The 18177-nt window shown below is 42.1% G+C and overlaps 1 protein-coding gene across 5 annotated transcripts in view; it reads right to left on the bottom strand.

Moving 5' to 3' along the window:
* Positions 1 to 18177, bottom strand: part of mtmr4 (myotubularin related protein 4) — a 37496-nt gene that overhangs the window by 7406 nt on the left and 11913 nt on the right. For 4 of the 5 annotated variants that reach the window (XM_068729396.1, XM_068729398.1, XM_068729399.1 and 1 more), the window contains 8 exons: positions 12051 to 12140; positions 8051 to 8167; positions 6314 to 6396; positions 4635 to 4801; positions 4425 to 4521; positions 2676 to 2789; positions 2372 to 2571; positions 1606 to 1734 (listed from right to left, as the gene is read on the bottom strand). In XM_068729396.1, the coding sequence (XP_068585497.1) occupies positions 1606 to 1734; positions 2372 to 2571; positions 2676 to 2789; positions 4425 to 4521; positions 4635 to 4801; positions 6314 to 6396; positions 8051 to 8167; positions 12051 to 12140 (997 nt within the window). Of the gene's footprint in view, positions 1 to 1605; positions 1735 to 2371; positions 2572 to 2675; positions 2790 to 4424; positions 4522 to 4634; positions 4802 to 6313; positions 6397 to 7005; positions 7148 to 8050; positions 8168 to 12050; positions 12141 to 18177 lie in introns of those variants that run through there. The other variant, XM_068729400.1, reaches the window with a different exon arrangement.

Genomic DNA, 18177 nt, shown 5'->3' with positions numbered 1-18177 from the left:
TTTGTGTGGTGATTTTATTATCTCAGTCAAATGTAACATTCGTGTTTTTTAGCAGTGAGTCAGTGGTGGCAGCAATCACTTGCTTTCTGAATATGTCAAACATTCACATTAAGTTTGGCATCGTGCACAGCGAGGCCGCTGTTTACAATCCAGGATCAAGCAGCACTTTCTTAAATAGACGTGTGATCAAAAGCAGCACAGACCAACTTTACTTACTTATACTGTACTTTGAGATTTTGCAGGCAGCTTCTTCTTTATTAAACTTTGGCCTCTAAAGAGACTGACTTCTATGAGACAGTGGCATTGTAGGACTGCCAGGAGTTAGAATGTTTTTAGGTGCCACACACTTTTGATGGCAAAAAAACAACAAAGAACTGCATGTACTGGTGCAGTGCCCGTTGAAAAGATGCCTGTACAGAACGGGCTGAATGCCTTGCTTGCCTTGGTTTTGCTGCTTGTAGCTTTCTCACACAAACAGTTCCTCACGCAACACTTCACTTCTTTGGATCCTGAGAAACACAATTTCCAAAACACACCCAACTCACGGTAAGAAACACCGGACTTTACCGTTTTACAAGGTGGGCAACCTGGGCCCACAACTAAAATGGCCTCAAACTGATATAGTTTGTTTATGTTTAGATATAAAAAAAGACTTAATTATGTTACTCTTCTAACTCTTACCTTGAAAAAAAATGTACAAAAGGCCCCCAGAGATCCTAAAAATATGCAACTCAGCTGTATACCCTACTACTTACTGAGAAGGATACTTCGACTTCAGAGGAAAACATAGTACTACTACATTTACCCACTGCAACCATCATTAGTATTAGTCGCATTGCTAATGCCGATACCATTACTGCTTTTGTTATCATTGTTAATCTATTATTTCCACTGCTGCTGTTATTATTGGTAGTCATAATTTTTCCATCATTATTATGCTTACTACTCTCATTATATGAATAATTTCTGTCATATACATTGAATGTGTTGTAACTCTGTTATGTTGTTCATTCTTTACACATCTATTGCACTTCTGTCCATCCTGATAGAGGGATCCCTCCTCTGTTGCTCTCTCTAAGGTCTCTTCCTCTTTTTCCTCCCTGTTAAAGGGCTTTTTTTGGGGGAGTTTTTCCTGTACCGATGTGAGGGTCCCGGGACAAAGAATGCAAAATAAATTTAATTGAATTAAACCTGACGGAGAAATGTTACTGTTTACATTGCAGATTCAGATTTGATTCACAAAATATAACTATTAAAATAAGATGCATTATCATTCATGAAACTATCCAGCATCATAGAATTGAAAGCTCCTAACCCTTTTCCTAAACAACCTCCTTAGGTTGCCTAACTTCCCAAAAACTTGAACTATATTTTTTTACCAACGAACGGTCCCAGAACATTAGAAATTGTTCTTACAAGGGACTGTTGGCAGCGAGGGTCCCGAACAAAACATTGTATGTTGTGCCTCTCTTTACTCTTCACTAGCAAGACAGGGTTTGCCTAAGGAGCCAAATCACTAAATCTGGCTCTGAAAACACACATTCAGACAAAGAATTCATTGAATTGTTTACGACATTTTTCGAATGTTTGGTCGCACTAACTAACCTTCGCATTCGCAGCCTCCGCCCTTGGCTCGGTTGGCCACTGCAGCGGTGTACGAGCGAGCGTCCAGAATCAGCAGCTTCTGTGGCACAGTGTTTTCATCGCAGCCAGAGCCGCCTGTCAGAGACGAGTCTGGAGACACAGGGGAGAGGACAGAGAGGTGACTTCTACTGGTATTGAGTGGAAAAGCGTTTATGTGAATCAAACTCCCGGGGAGAGGAAGAGAGCGAAAAGTATGAAACCAAGAAAGAGGAAATCAGAGCGGTGCCAGGGGCATAATCGACAGAAACGGACCATTTGTAACATACTGAAAATCAATATCTCCACCTATAGGTAACGATCACAAGTCAAGAAACCCCTTTCAATAGCTACCACGGAGAGACACGAGCATTTACTCTGAGGATGCAACTAAACTACTCCTCTCTGCACTCAGTGTTGTGCTGCCACTCCCTTCGCCTGTTGTCATGTATCCAGTCATGTGACAAACCTTTCAAGTCACTCTATGAGATGCATGTCGAAGACATCTTTGAAAAATAACCACAGTAAAATGTATTGCTTGGCATTTATGTTTAGCATCTTTATCTGCTGTCGTTAGTCCACTTTGTAAGTAAGGAAAATTAATGGCACATGTAAATAATGGAAATTATGTTCTTCATTCTGAGTCATGAGGACATTTTCGCATAATCAGCCCGAATTTGAATGCAGTCTTGCAGTTAAGTGCTCAAACGGTGAATGCTTGACTCTGCTAGCATAAATAAAGCTGCTTTACCAAAATCACTATCGGAGGAGTCGGGAGCTTCCCCGCGCTGTCGGCAGCCTTGTGCTCCACAGGTACCCTTGGCTCCAGTGTCCATCTGACAGGCCTTGGCGATGGATGTCACCAAGTACTCGTCATCGGTGTTCCTCCAGCCCCACCAGCTGATCTCAGGCTGGCTGCATCGGGAGATCACTGCCCCGTTCTTCTGGTGCCTGGAGGTCAATGTTATAAAGTCAGTAAAAGTACATATGACAAAGGAAAACTCTGTTGTGCATATTTGTGAAAACATGTGGGTACTGTGGGTCAGTAAAGCCACCTGTAGACCACCACAGGGATCCTCTTCCAGGATCTGAAGGAAGCCACACTCTCCAGCTCCTTGTCTGTGATCCATATTGGAACCAGAAGCTTCTGTGGGTAGCTGGAGCACAGCCTGCGGACAAGACTCAATACGTTTAAAGATTAAATGCAGTTGATACTGCTGCACACATTAAACAGCCAGGCTCAGTGAAGAGAAGCATCAACTCCCCAAACCAACACAAAACAGTGACATTGAGCTGCAGAGAAACATTCTGTTTTTCAGGGTCATTACTTCGTCAAGAACTCTCAGCTCCAGCAGAGAACAAATCACAAAGTGCGACTGCCTGACCCCAACTGTCTCTGGTCTACTCATCCTCCCATGATACTTTCTTCATCGTCTATTCACCTGCTGACTGTCCACGGAGGGAAGAGACAGTGTGTGAGAGTATGAGTGAGAGTATGAGTATGAGTGAGAGTGAGAGTGAGAGTGAGAGTGAGAGAGAGAGAGAGACTGTGCCGAGTCATGGGCCTCAGCAGTGCTGCGGCTTGTTTGAATAGCCAGTTGTCCTGTGTGTCTTTCTCCCTCAGCAGGATGAGCCCCAGACAAGACTGGACTTGGCAAGAGGGCTACTGGCCTGAGAGGTCAGACAAAGGCGAGCCAGTATATACAATGACCAGAGTTGTTGAAGGCCTTTAAAAAGGAATAGTCCACTGCAAATCTATTGAGTATTGAATAATCAGCAAAAGTATGTCAAGTGTATCAAAATGTCCATAGAAACTGTTGCTCCACCTCCACAATGGTCGTTTCATTAATAAATCGCTGAATAAGCTACTTCCAGTGCTTTTAGCATTATATTGGTAAAGTGAGGATTGTTTGGAACACACTCAAAATATATATACAAGTTGCAAAGAAGTGGATTACACTACAGAAGATGGTTGGAGTTTCTATGGATGTTTTGATATATCATTTACCCAGAGTCATTAATGTATGACTCTGGGTAATCATTGGGACCTAATGCAGCATCAAAGGGATGTTAATACCAATGAATACTTGTGTTCTTTGTCGTACAATTTTAGGGAAAATCATGCGTTACGTTTTGCAACTACATTGCCCATAATGCTTTGGCATGGAAACAAGAAGTCTAATGTTGCCATGGAGCCGATTGCATTTTTTCCACACATATTTTTTGAAAAATGGCCACCATTCAATGTATGCAGAATCAACCTTTAGCAGTTCCTGTTCGCAGTGTGGCCATGGACTTACAGGCAACCATCACTGGATCAGACAACGAGTTATAAGTAGATGTTTTTTCTCTATAAAATGGATTTAAGGACATTCTATTCGCTATAGACATCGGAGACAATGATAACATCGGTGAATGTAAGTCACACCAAATCAAACCATAATGACTACGAGTATAATAACATAATAATAATAATAACAATAATAATAATAATAATAATAATAATAATAATAATAGTACTCTTGTAATTTAAGGGCTGTTACAAAGTGCTGAGATGTGCCAACACATATACCCACAGGCTGTTCGTCATCCATTCAGGTTGGACATATTGTAGTTACTGTGTCTAATTTCTGCCTCATTGCAGTCCTACTCTCTTTCACAGCTCTCAAAAAGCTCTTTGAAACACTGTCACTCACCATTCACTCTGTAAACGACCACCATGACTCTTTATAGTAACAGTATTGTACAGCTATCTGCAGCGACAGAGGGGCCATTCTATTTATGGTAAAGTCTCTGCGACATACTTGAAATTGCAGTTTATGTCCGACACTCTCCAGACGTTCTGTGTGTCGAAGCCCATCCTCTTGACCTCCATTTCCATCCTCTGACGCACATGATCACCTGCACATGCAGAGAGAGCATGGAGGGAGGGAATTATTTTAGGAATATCAGCATTTTAACAAAATAAGAAATTTAAGTTGAGTATTGATTGTTGTGTGTGAGTGGGTGCTGACCTGGGCGACAGAGATGAATGTGCTGGTCTTCGTCATCAGCGTTGCCTCCCAGACACCAGGCATGATAGGCCAGAGCGAACAGGTTCTCCAGCCGGGACGGGTGAGCTATGGCCCGGTTCAGACGCTTGACCCACTCCTGGCATTGCTTGAACGTTGCAAAGTGGCATCTGTGGACCACCAAACGTGAAGATTAGAAAGATGCGTGAAATTCAACGACTAAATATCTTGCTACAACTTCCTGTATTGGGGACAGTGAGAAGAAAAACAAGAAAAAATAATTTGTTCAGATGTATTCCAGCCTTGAAACATGAGTAACAATGTGGCTGCCAAATGATGAGAAACCATTAATGGCACATCTGCTGCAGAGCATTTAAAGGCTCCCCTCATTTTGAGCATCACAGATGTCCATGAACACAAGAGAATTTCCAGCAACGCTGATGTTGTTTCCATCTTATGAGTCTGAGTGCCAGTTATCATGGCAAAATGTGGTCCTGGAGACCTCTACTATAGTGCGATCTACAACAGCCGTGGTTGGGAGTACTTTGCCAGATGTTTATATTTCTGCCCGTCTGTCTGGACAGATTTTGACACTGCAATAGCGTCGCAGCCATGACAGATACGGTCACGAATCATAACAGGTGTGTAGCTGAGATTAAAATGAGGTTTAAGTTTGAAGTTGGACGTGGACCGAATATATTTTACTTTATTTTTTGCTTCTCGAGCTAGGTATAAAATGTTTTCACTACACATTGTACTGTGTATGAGATACATTAATATTGATTGGATTTTGACATATTACTTAAGGACAACAGACTGGATCAATATTTTCTGCTTTCAAACCCATGTTTCAGTGATGTATTGACATTAGAATATAAAAAAAACAAAATATTTTTATAAACAGGGTAGCACCTTATGATTAATTATTGACAGAGTAATGAAAGTGTTACCATTGATAATTATGTTGCAAATGCAACCAGCAGCTGTGTTATGTTTTTCATGATAAATGACATAAACAACAATTAATTACAAAAAACGCTCTTGATTACATTTCTAATTACTGACTAATTAATTAACCGACTAAGTGTTTCATCATTATTGCACATACAAATACTGAAATCAGACTGGCTTGACATGCAGTCTGTAGTCATGATAACACTGATGCAAACCAAAGGAGATGTCATGAACAGAAAGTAGAAAAACAAACATGTGTCTCTCCAAACTTTAAAACATTATTAATGATAACTTTGTTATTGTGGCAACACATGAGCATCAAAAGACTGCATTTCCTCCCTGTAACTAGATTTACATAAGCAGGAATAACCCTTTTTAACTGTGAGGACAGAAGACATGACCTCGATAATCACTAAAGTCATTATGTAATTTAGGAGGAGGACAGGATGGAGGAGCTAGAACAGCACTGGAAATATATTAACATCACTTTATTACTACTGTAAGCCTGTAACCTTTAATTTTACACCCGGGAATATTGATTAGCAGCCAAGCGTGGTCGTGTGTAGTGGGTATAAATCGTCTCCTCACGGCCATACAGAAACTATTGTATTCTTCATTCAAATGCATACCAGACCACTGTACTGTATCTACTCACGTTAATAACAGCATCAGTCTACCTGCAGGGTTAATATGTCATGTTTAGCGTGTGAGTGAGCTGCTCTCCTTACCTGACAACTTTGGAGTCTTTGCAGATGATGTGCAGCTGGAACATATCTCTGCTCTCCACGCTATCTATGAGCCTGAGAGGCACCTGTAGGGGGAGACAGAGTGCACACGTGATCAGCTTGATGGCCAGCTGTCAGAGCAGACAGCACATCTGCAAAGAGGTCGCCACCCTCTGGTCTAGTACATCCAAAATCCAGGTTAGAGTATACATAGCATTTATGAGCTCGCTGTGGAGGAGAAGAAGGCGTCTGAAGTGTTTTAACTTTGCCTCTAGGCCTCTGTGTTGATACCAAACAACAGCTACAAACTTGTGGTCTGCAGGATATTTTATTCTGCTTTCTAAATTTTTAGATTTTACTGTGAACTGAGGTGTTAACGAAGGCGCTGCTAAGATTTACAAAAGCACCCACGCAAGTTTTTGTCAAACCTTTATGCAACAGCCATTTCTGCATCGTGTATGAATGAGTAAATCCTATTTCATGTCTTATAGTAAAACAAAAATGGTTCTCAAGGTCAGCCAACACACTGCACCACAATAATTGTTTCTCCTTTCAGAGACAACAATGAATCCAGTGTTACAACTAAGTTGAGTGTAAATTACAATTTGTCCTCAGCGCACTGTAATTGTTTAAAATTAATGATTTAAGCCATCTAGACAGTGGCAGAGGGTGGTGTTTTATCATACGGTACTCACAGATATCTCACTGTCCACACCTGGGTAGGTCTAAAACACAGTGACACCATGGAGTACACACAGAGAGAGGGAGAGAGGGAGGGAGGGAAGACACAAGACAGGAGGAAATGGAAAAACTATTAAACCAAAAACATTCAGGAGACAAAAGGAAATGAAGAGTTAAAAGGAAAGAAAACATCAAAGAGGTTGAAAAATGGAAGATTCCTGAGTGTACTACTTGCGGCACATGACCAAAACCAAATGGAAATCATGGAGAGAAAGACAAACATGGACGGGAGCAAAGGGCATGAAAACAGCTTAGAAGTAGGGGGATGAGTTGTGTGTGGGCTGGGGGGGACTTGTTGGCATTCATACAGGGTTAATCTGTGCTGCTGGGGTCAAGGCAGGAGTCTGGAGAGCGGTTTGATAAGGACTACTTGACCTCAGTGTGTTAATGCGACTCTCCTCTGCTAAAGTAAGTCACGGTAAAGAGCACCCTGAACATCCTGCTGATCTGCCCTCACCTCCTCCTGCTCTTTTCAAATCCCTGTCATTCTTTCCATAAGCTGAATTCTTCGGGAAAAGATGACTGGGATTTGGGGAAGGAGGAGAAATTTTGCTGCTAGCGAATGCAAACAATTGGCCCGTTTGTGTTTGAGCAAGGTCTGACGTCAGGAGGAGTGAGCCAGTGGACATCAGTGCCAGTGGGGGGCGGACCTTTGGAGCCTAGATGTCGCATTAAACCTCTCCTGACTGTAGATCAGGGGGCCCGCCACTCCTGTGGTACATTTCTGGTGCAAACAACTTCTTCCCAACTACGCTGGGATATGACTAAAACTGCTTTATGGGTACTTCATGTGCTACAATACTTGTCGGTTTATTTGCCTGGTTAGCACAATTATGCGTTTATACATTTTATATGGGGGAAAGGGGAAAAGCCTACACATTATAGCCTCCTCTCTCTCCTGCTATTGGCTTCTGCAGTGACATGGCATAGAAGTTGTAGAGGACCACAGGGACACTTTGTGGTTTGTCTGTGTGTCTATTGTCAGAGACATGCACTCACGTTGATGACAGAGTCCTTGAACTTGATGTGGAGCCTGTAGTTAGAAATGGCAATAACGGCTTCATCGGCACAGCCAAGATATTCCACCCCTTCCCCCTGAAGAACTGCGAATGGCACCTGTAGAGACACAAAACAAACAGATTGTTGAGGTTTGAATAGCAAAAACATGACACAAACACCTGATTATTGGCTTTATTAGCTCTACTGGGAGCATAATTCAAAATATCCACATTTCTATTGTTAAAAAGGTGTACTCTACATGTTCTCCAAGCTGATTCTAAGTGTTGAAAATCTCCATATAGATCTCTCGTTAACAAGACTAAGAGTCTATGGCCATGCTAGCTGCTCTGTGAGGCCACGACAATGCTAACATGATGTTTAGCAGGTGTGTTTTTCAACATAGTTCAACATGTTCACCATATTAGGTGTTAGTGTTAGTAACATTTACTGATTTGCATTAACCCAACGTTAAGGGATCACCAAAGTTATTACAATTTATTCTGAGGGGGAGCAACCAACAGACCATTGGACCTCACAAAGAGACTGACGTTCACTATTCAAATATTTTTATATTCCTCAAAGGAAAGTATGGAATGTATCATTCTGGTATTGTTATTGAAACTCAAGTACCATATGCTTAACTGGTATCGACATTATGCAAACAAAACTCAGTGCTACATCACCAACAGGTAAAGTTTGTGCTCGCACCGTCCATCCTGCATACGAGAGGCTAAGCTCGTAATGATTGTGGACAGAGTGACATTACAGATATGACTAAAAGGGGGACATGGGAGGAACAGTGTATATGTGTAGCTGTTCAATTAGCACATAGTAGTTTTACAGAAGGACCTTTGTGAGCACAGAGGGCTTTTTGGTGAGCCTGAATGAGCATGCGGACAAGAGGCAGGGCTGGGAGGCAGACTGTCTGCTGGGAGCACAGTGAGGGATCACAAACTGTCCATTAGCATTCTTACTCACTGCACCCATTTCATCAGAGCCAAGCCCAGCCCATGCTTTAGCTGCAACGAGACGCAAACATTAAGATAACAGGTTCCCAACAGAGGTAAATAGAAACATTCCTCCTATGGACCAGGGCTTTAGCTTTCTACGTGGACCACAGCTACAGTTACCAAACTTTAAAAGACGTCTCAATTCATATAAAGATGGAGGCGTCCACTGAAGTACAGTTTATTGGAGCCACTTCTCCAAGGGATTTAAATATTTTGATTTCAGTAAACCATTAGACCTTTTATGACTGCTATAACATTATGTAGCCTATAGAGAATACATCGCTTTAGTCACCTTGCATAAAGCATCCCTTCTGGCCGATGTGAAACAGTAACGCGTGTCGGGAGATATTTTACCTCTTGGACATCATTCTCTCCCACCTGACAATGTGTTATGCCCATTCATTTCTCGTTTACATAACCTCGTCACACAGTTTCCCTGAGTCATCACTTATGTGTGAATACCTGCATGCACAGACGTCAGTTCTGGCTATTTTAACTATCATAAATCATCGGGGGAACACGAATTGCAACCCAGGTCTCGCTGTTTAGTTGTTGGTGGTGAGGACAACAGTGTTGCTTGGAGACAACATTACCTCATTCTGCATTAGCATGCACTGTTGAGTCACAAAGACCCACTGGTGCATGTTAAAAGAGGACATGCAGCAGGGCAGATGGGGGATTATGGTAAGATGTCAGAAAATCAGGCTTACTTGAAATAACATTAGCCAACGCGGTTAAAAGCACAGCCCGCCTTAGTCAGTGCACAGTCTGCTGGATTCTTGTGGCACTCTGCATTGGGACTTCAAAAAAAGTGGAATAACTAAAATCAGACAGTGACAGGAGCACAAAAACAGCTGGCACCCAAACAGAGCTGAAAACCACCAAGATGCAATTTTACTGTCTGGGGGGAAAAAAGAGAAAAGGAGAAAGCCTAATCTTATTATTCTTTGCTTTCTTCATGTGTCAGGGGATGTAGCCAGTTTGCATTAAATATTGCCTCAAGAGCAGCAGAAATGGCTGAAGTGAGAACAGGCCGCTACTGAGTCCGTGTGCTGCTCTGCCGTGATAAGAGACCTAACATGTCCTACTGAGAGTGCCATAGTTAACATGCTGTACGGATTGGGAGCGGCATAAAACAAGCTGTGCTCCAAAAGTAGGTGCATGAGTCACCGGCAGCCAGCAAGAGCAGCAGAAGATACTGTGTCACGTTTCCTCTACCAAGCTTTCAGCAGCAGAAATATTTAAGAGAGCGAGAGAGAGAGCAGAAAGACCCGTGAATAACTCTCCGACTTGTGTCGTGACTTCCAGTTCAAGCAGCCTGCCTGTGAGCACGCACGCACGCACGCACGCACGCACGCACACGCACACACACACACACACACACACACACACACACACACACGATGAAAGGCAGCAGAGTATTAAATATGGTGGGGTAGGGGAATGCCTGTAAGAGACATCAGCTGTCAGGAAATCCATCATGGGATAGCGTGCGCACAAAGAAAAAATAACATAAGAGCAGAGACACAATGACAAACTGCTAGTATGAATGCAGGGGGGGAGGGGAAGCAACGTATAAGAGACAGAAATGTAGAAAATGCTGCAAGGCGACTCAAATGAGCAGTACTTAGTACAGAAACAGCTATGCCTTAAGATACACCTCATTAAACTTTGTTAGACACTATGTTACTGTGTTCTCACATTGCTCAGCAGGACCTTTGACACACAAAGCCTGTTAGTGCACAGCCCTTTAAGAAATAACAACAATAATGGAAACAGCACTTTTTAACAGGTTGATACTCCCTGCAGTCCATTGCGACCCAAGTAGAAACATGCTTAAATCATACAAACTCTAAAAAACAGAAACAACATGTAGTGACCACAGGCTGGGCAAATCCCTCCACCTACCCTTTGGTTCAGTTCCACAAACACATGATGCCTAGATTCATTAACCACCCGACAGCCAGAGATCACAAACTCAACACCACGGAGGGCACAGCGCAAGTTATCCTTCACAATTCCGCTACTGGCATCTTCACCGTGGAATAGACTTACAAATCTCTCTCACTTCAGTGACCTAAATGCTTTTTGGCTGCCCCGCTCTTTATCCTCTGCAGTGACTTCTGCTTTTTCTGTGGAGGACACAGCCGTACAGCGGAGACAGAGCCCTAGAAGTAAAAACTTTAGTAAAAAAGGGAGTGAATTTTTTATTTTATTTTTACAATTCAATGTCCACTTTAAGGTGGTCAACAAGTAAATACCGACGTTCATTATCATAAAACAAGAACTGTAAAATAGTTTTGACTGAGTCATTAATAGCGTTGCATGGATGGTCATATTTTATGGTCAGTATATGCACTTTGAATGAAGGACATGTATAATACTATAAGATTTTTGAGGGATAAACGTGACTAATTAAGTAGAGAGGGGAGAGTGAAAGCAAGTGATATAATAAAATAAGTCGTTGCATAAATATATGCAACGATTAGGGTAGACTAATTCAGAATCGCTTTTCTAAATATTTTTTTTGTGGTATGATTACTTATCTGTAGAGACCGAGGCAGCAGCCCTATTCACATGCAAATATTTTCTTATCCACCAAGTTGGCTAATTATTTTTTTTTCCTGTGTTGAACACTGCTAAAGGATGGCAGGGCCATGACAAAAAGAGTGCTCTTCTAGGCCATTGTCATCCTCTCGCCTTCGGTTTCTGCCCTCCAGCCTGCTGCGCTGTGACTCTTGCAGGAATATCTTGGTAATCACACTACACGATGGCGACCCAAGTTTCACCCGGGTGTTTCAGAGGAACGCTCTGGTGACACGCCGGGAGCCGGGATTGAAGACGAGGTCATAATCTGGAAGTGCCACACTCGGTCTTTTCACTGGCTCCCGGTCGTCTACTCCGCAGACATGGAGACGGGTGTCAGAGGAGACGGGACTGTTACTTTGGAGCGGTAGCTGTCAACGGTTGGTGAATACTGTTCAGCTCACCTGAAGGCTTTCATCCTCCTTCACCAGCTCCTTCTGGGGGAACAGGTCCTTGGCCTGGATGTACTCCAGGCTGGGAGGCCCTTCTTCACCCTGTCAGACACAAACACAAATCAGGGGTGGTCAGACAAATACCGCCATCATCATGAAGTTGACATAGCAGGGGGAAACTCCACATTGCATGTTTTAAAAAAAAAAAAAAAGTAATAATAATCTTCTGTAAAATCAAACTCAAAGTTAATTACTTATCAATCATTTATCAGGGTGGTTGGCCTTTGATATGAAATCCATGCCAGGTGGAATTTCACAATCCCCACCAACTCACAGACATCACATGGCAGATTAAATATTGACAACGAGAGTTCCAAAACTGCTTTTAAAAATGGACAGTCAATGAGGCAAGCGATTTTTAAATGTTTACCACTCAATTCTAAAAGCATTTTCCTTGATTGATTAATGGTAAGGCTGAAGGAAGAATGCACCTTTTGCATACCTTTTAAATATTCTGTTTGCCTTGGCGCTGTGCAGTTAGTTTTTGCATGTGCGAATGATAGACAGTACTGGGCTACGCATACCAAAAAGCTGTAGGCTTTGTGACTGGGTGTTACAGGCTTGCGCAAACAAAAGATACCGAGACCAAGTAAAGTATTTCAAACACCTAACTAGTTTTTCATGAGTCATGCACTTGCATCAACTTCTTACAGAGTTTAAACGATTCCTTTGCTGAGGTCACTTAACCTATTAAGAGGACCATGTAAACTAATTTCAAAGTTACATTTCAAAGGTTGCTGGAAAATGAAACATCCAAATACAGTCTTATCAAGTGCACACGTGTTATAACGGATGGTTGGCTAAAATTAGACTGCAACGCCTCAAGAAGCAGCAAAGGTGGGAACGAGAGAGGAATAAAGAGGCAGTTAACCCGGTCCCTGCAGGTTGTGCTTCTCTCAGACTGACAAAGAACAAGGTTTTACTTGTAAATGTCGCACTAAATAAACAAAGTACACAGAAAGTGCATTTACATGTATACCAATATCCTGGTTTGGATCATATTTGTGATTGGATGTTAACATGTAACATAAAAGATTCTACTCCCTGTATACAGAACGCTAACATTATCCAGGATCATGATCGTCTGCTATGACCTGCAGCCATGTCTTCCACTCCTTCCTTCCAGCCTCTCTGTGTCATTTCTGCAGCTATTGAGTTACCTCAGCGGTTAAGGAAGAACCCAGTTTGGTTTCTGGCTGCCTGAACACTGCTACTTCTACTACTCTGCTGGATTTGGCTTCTCCATGCGAGTTCGACTGTATGTCGATGCTGTTCCTTAATGAAAACGGCAATAGAGTCCTGAAGGGGCACCAGAGGGAGGCAGCGTGAACTGTAGTATTACTGACTCAGGTGGGTCCCTTGCTAATTGAAGATTTGTGTCCCTGGACAATAAATAACACAGCAACATGTCATATATTATAGCAGGAAAGCCCTTGATGTCTCACCATGCAGACCTCCTGCCATGTTAACAATCATTTCACCCGTCAGCCAAAGCTCCAAGCCGGTGATGAATCCACATGGTAAACACACCACCCACCTACAGCAACAACCCCTCCTCTACAAGAAACATACTTCACCATCGGATTTCAAAAGGCAGCGTGATCATAGGAATATAATAGCCAAAGCATAATTCATCAGCTTCTGTGACATAACAGCATTGTTGATAGAGGAGCTCTATTGGCTGCCTACAGACAGTCTACAGGCTCAGCAACAAAGAAATAGCTTATTGCCAACATGACATGTGCACGTTTGAATGTCAACGAGGGGTAAAATTGGTCACCATGAAATGATGACAAATGAATGGGTTCAAATTACCAAGACACCCTCAGCTCATTACTGCAATTAATGGTTAGTTGCAATTCGGTTAGTTAAGAAACTTTATCGGCAACTTGTTTGATGATTGATTAATCTTAAAAGATACAAAAGATATAAATTATTTGAGGATCTTCTATGTTATGTATGACAGTGAACTTAATATCTTTGGGTTTTACAGTGTACGGACATTTTTCCTGAAATTTGATGTACAAAACCATTAATTGAGAAATGAATCGTCAGATTCATCAAAATGATTCCAGTCCTGAATGTAGAAGTCCTCAGGTGGAGAATCCTTTGCCGATGCTGAGTTTGTATTGAAGGCATACTATGGGTGTGGGAAGTCTCTGTGTGGGAGAGATTAATGGGATAAGTCACTACACAAAGCCAGTCTTACTTCTACCTCTACACCATAAATTGTAGTAAATGGCACGGACTGATGGCAGCCATGGAGGTGGGTGTCAAGGCTGTTTGAGACGACTCCGCTCATGAAAAGATGGCCCAATGTTAAGTGCTGTCTGGTTTTTCTGTTGGCTCCATTTCCCTCAAATAATGCCTTTATGTTCATGCTAATGCCATCTTAAATGGGACACACTCAATGTGAAGATGAGGTGGAACCTTCTTTCTAGCATAATGCTGCTTTCATGTAATGTCACTAGAATGGGGAGAATAGGAAGTGTTCACAGAATATTCAAAGATGGTTAGCATCACTACTAGACTTGTAGTTATACCAGATACATACAATCCCAAATTAGCTACTTTTGTTGTGTGACATATTTGTATCAGTTTCCAAATATGGAACGCAGATACAAACAGTCTACACATCATCTTTTAAATAACTCGTTTGTATTAACTACTCTAGTTGACGCCAACAGCTTCGTTTTCAGACCAGTCCTCCGATTTCCTCTGCAATGCAACCCTGCTCATCTCTTGACCTTTGACCTAGGTCTGCTATCAGCATCAGACGGATGAGGCAGCTGTGAGTCATAAATTTGACTTGTTTCCACCTGAGAATGGATAGAGCATGACAGGGGGCATCAGTCAGAGGAGTCCTGCAGGTGGTCGGGCCATTAAACATTGATCTCACACACTGTTGCTGGGCAGTCTGAGCCACCAGCCTGCCATCCAGGCTCAGACCGCTTTCCTTTTTTTTTTAAATGGAAATAAAGTTAACTGTGGCAGGCCAGACAGCCGTCGTATATTACTGGAAAAGCTATCGCTATAGGACCTCCAGTTGAGAGGAACATTCCATCTTTACACGTATGCAGAAACACGTCCTATGTCGATAATCCATCCACTCCCTTGGATCCTATGTGTCTTGTGCTGCATGGCTGATACTTGGCACCGTTCACTCAATTCTCTTATGGAGCAGCACTGACCTCCTCTGAGAAGCCCGCTAGAACACAGTGTACTTTATAAGGTTAAAATAAATTTAAAAAAATAGTTTGTGCGTTTTGTTGCTCCATAAATCCCTGACAGATTTAACACAGAATGGCTTATACAAATGCATTGATGCTTAACATAGAAATTGTTTACCGGATACATTATTATGGCAGTTAAAAGAAACAAGAGCTGCATTAAAGCACAGACATCAGTGTAGTTTGAAGGAAGACTTGGAGCAACTGAACGCTCTCCTTCTGATAACCTCGATATTTCAGCTTCATAAGTCCCTTCGCATGGCAGACATCACTTTGCTCAAGACTGGGCTTATAACTCTGTCATTACATTTCCATGCAAACACAAACAGTGAGGCTCTGCTTTCTGATGTGTGGTCCATTGCATTTTGTGACCACAACCAGACAGACGATCAGCTTACAAAAGATTAAAGAGGAAAAGAGAATATTCTCTCACCGACTCACAAAGATGGAGCACAGCTTGTCCTGTGCCCGACACGTTTTTTTTTTTTTTTTTTTGCTTCGTCACTGCTGTGAGCCTGCGTACCCTCCCCCACCTTTGTCCACCCAGCAATCAAAAAGCTGGAGCTGACAGGCATGCGCACAAACGCCTTCATGCATTTCTCCAATGATAATTATGTCATAAACACATGCAGCGTCTTGATGACATGTATTGCCGTTACAGTGATATTATCAGGTAGCGGCTGACTGGGTAACAGGGTGTGTGTGTGTGTGTGTGTGTGTGTGTGTGTGTGTGTGTGTGTGTGTGTGTGTGTGTGTGTGTTAAGAACCTGCAGGCTGAAATTAAGGTCGTAATCGTCTGGGGAAAGCATATTAGAAAAACTGTCTTCCAGAGATTTCTGCATGCGAGTGAATGGAAAGATGACAACACAAAAGGTAGAATAGGAAGAGAAAGACACACAGGCCCAGTGTTCATGAATAAGTGTCTGGTTACCATGGATACTACAACCTCTTTTTACAGTTCTCTCTAAAGCTTTTGGAAACAATTTGCTGTCTCATCAGATTATTTACTTAATCTGACTGGGGCTTTGTCCTAGAGTTGTGCAGATTAGAGAAGCCCTACATGATGCAGAGGTGACCTCCTGAATATGTGGGGAACATGCACTTATAAGTACAGTTAGTCGCTGTGTTGGACACACAATATAAGCAAACACAGCTTGGCTCATTGTCCGAAATGTGAAAAATGACCTCAAATGACGTGCTAGGAAGTAAGAAAAGGACAAAGGAAGAAACAGAGGACGCAGTGACGGGGCAGAATGAAAAGCAGCAAATAAGAAATGAAAAACAATCAAGATGGAAGATATTTCTTCCTGGCTTGTGTTAGGAAGTGTAGTCTAAGTAATAGGTCAAGATCAAAGATGACAGAGTATGACAAGTCTTCCCAAATGCACTTTTTTTTTCACCCCGTTCTCTCTCAGACCATGTTAATATTTCATAGACCACCATGTTCTGAATGATCACTCCCATTTTAGTCTAGGGCTGTACTCAAAGAGCTGAGGAGACGAGGCAGGGACGGCGATTTTCGATAAGTAAGCAGAATTGATCTGAAACAAATTTGTAGCACACGGAGAAGTGAACAGGAAAATGTTTAATTAAGAAAACTATTTATTCTGGATGGTAATTAAAAAACAGGGAAAAGATAAGAGACTCGATCGACGTCCAGGAAAGTATAGACAAATATTTAAGGCCTTACATACTGAGAAAGAGTAAACTGAGCCAACTTATCTTCTTATCTAAATAACATTCTTCTCATTAAAAAAAACAAATGCTTCCTCTTATATTGTTGCAGTTTTTCCTATTTCAGGACAAGATAGTCATGATAACGTCCTCAGTGTCCGACCACATTTATATACTGTGTACTACTTAACTTCTTGGTGTCAGGCAGAGTTGTAAAACCTAATACCAGACCCATCACAAGTACCAAGGGTGAAAGAAGCTATATAGCCTAAAGCACACAGCCAAAAAGCTTTTGGCTGTGCTTACACTCTTAATTCATTTAGCTGGTGGGTTGATAGAATCTGAGTCATGGAAAAATCTTAAGCAATTCAATTAGGCTTTTTATAGTTCCATTTAGTGCAGACAACATATCGCAGAGAGAGATAAACATGATATGTTGGGGATAGAGGGAACGGTTACCCAAGAGGCTTTTTTTCCCCCCATAGTTGGATCACAAAAATTGGTCATGACGCCGACAAACATAGCACAATGCTGCAGCCCTCCTCCACAGGAAAAGACTGACAGAGCTGTGATCCACATCAGTGACAGAAGACGTGGATACTAAATTATACAGATACTGACGCAGGAAAGGAACGGTCGACTCAGCTGCACCACAGACATATAAAAGAGGGATCATAAATTGTGGAACGCCGGACCATGTCGGGTCGCAAATAGGAACGAGAAAAAGTTAGAAGCAGCTGCGCTCTTCCCGATTAGCTGTCAACTTTACGACCAACACGTCGCTTTCTCTGGAAGAAGCAAATGATGGGAATTAAAGAAAAGCTTTCCCAACGCTAACATTGATTGTTGGTGGAAATGCTGCGGTGTTAGCATCACATTGGGCAATGCTAAGATACTAATGTCTAGATAGAGTTGGTCTGTGCAACACAGCTGCTAGTATCATTTTAACTGATATATTTAATGTTTCCACTTCTAATTGTTATTGTATGATCACTTTTTGCCATGGCTTTATGAATGAATGTCTGTCGGTCAATCAGTCTATCCACCACTTTAGTCCAAACTGAAATGTCTCAACTATTGGATGGATTGCCATGAACATTCAATGATTTGGGGACATTCACAGTCCCCAAATAATGAATCCTACAGACTCTGGTGATCCTCAATTTTTTACCCAG

The sequence above is a fragment of the Cebidichthys violaceus genome, unplaced genomic scaffold, assembly GCF_023349555.1.
Source record: "Cebidichthys violaceus isolate CVI_PGR_0920_01 unplaced genomic scaffold, fCebVio1.0.p SCAF_46, whole genome shotgun sequence".
Lineage (NCBI taxonomy): Eukaryota > Metazoa > Chordata > Actinopteri > Perciformes > Stichaeidae > Cebidichthys > Cebidichthys violaceus.
Note: the sequence above shows the minus strand (reverse complement) of the source record. Positions and strands in the feature narration are given on the sequence as shown.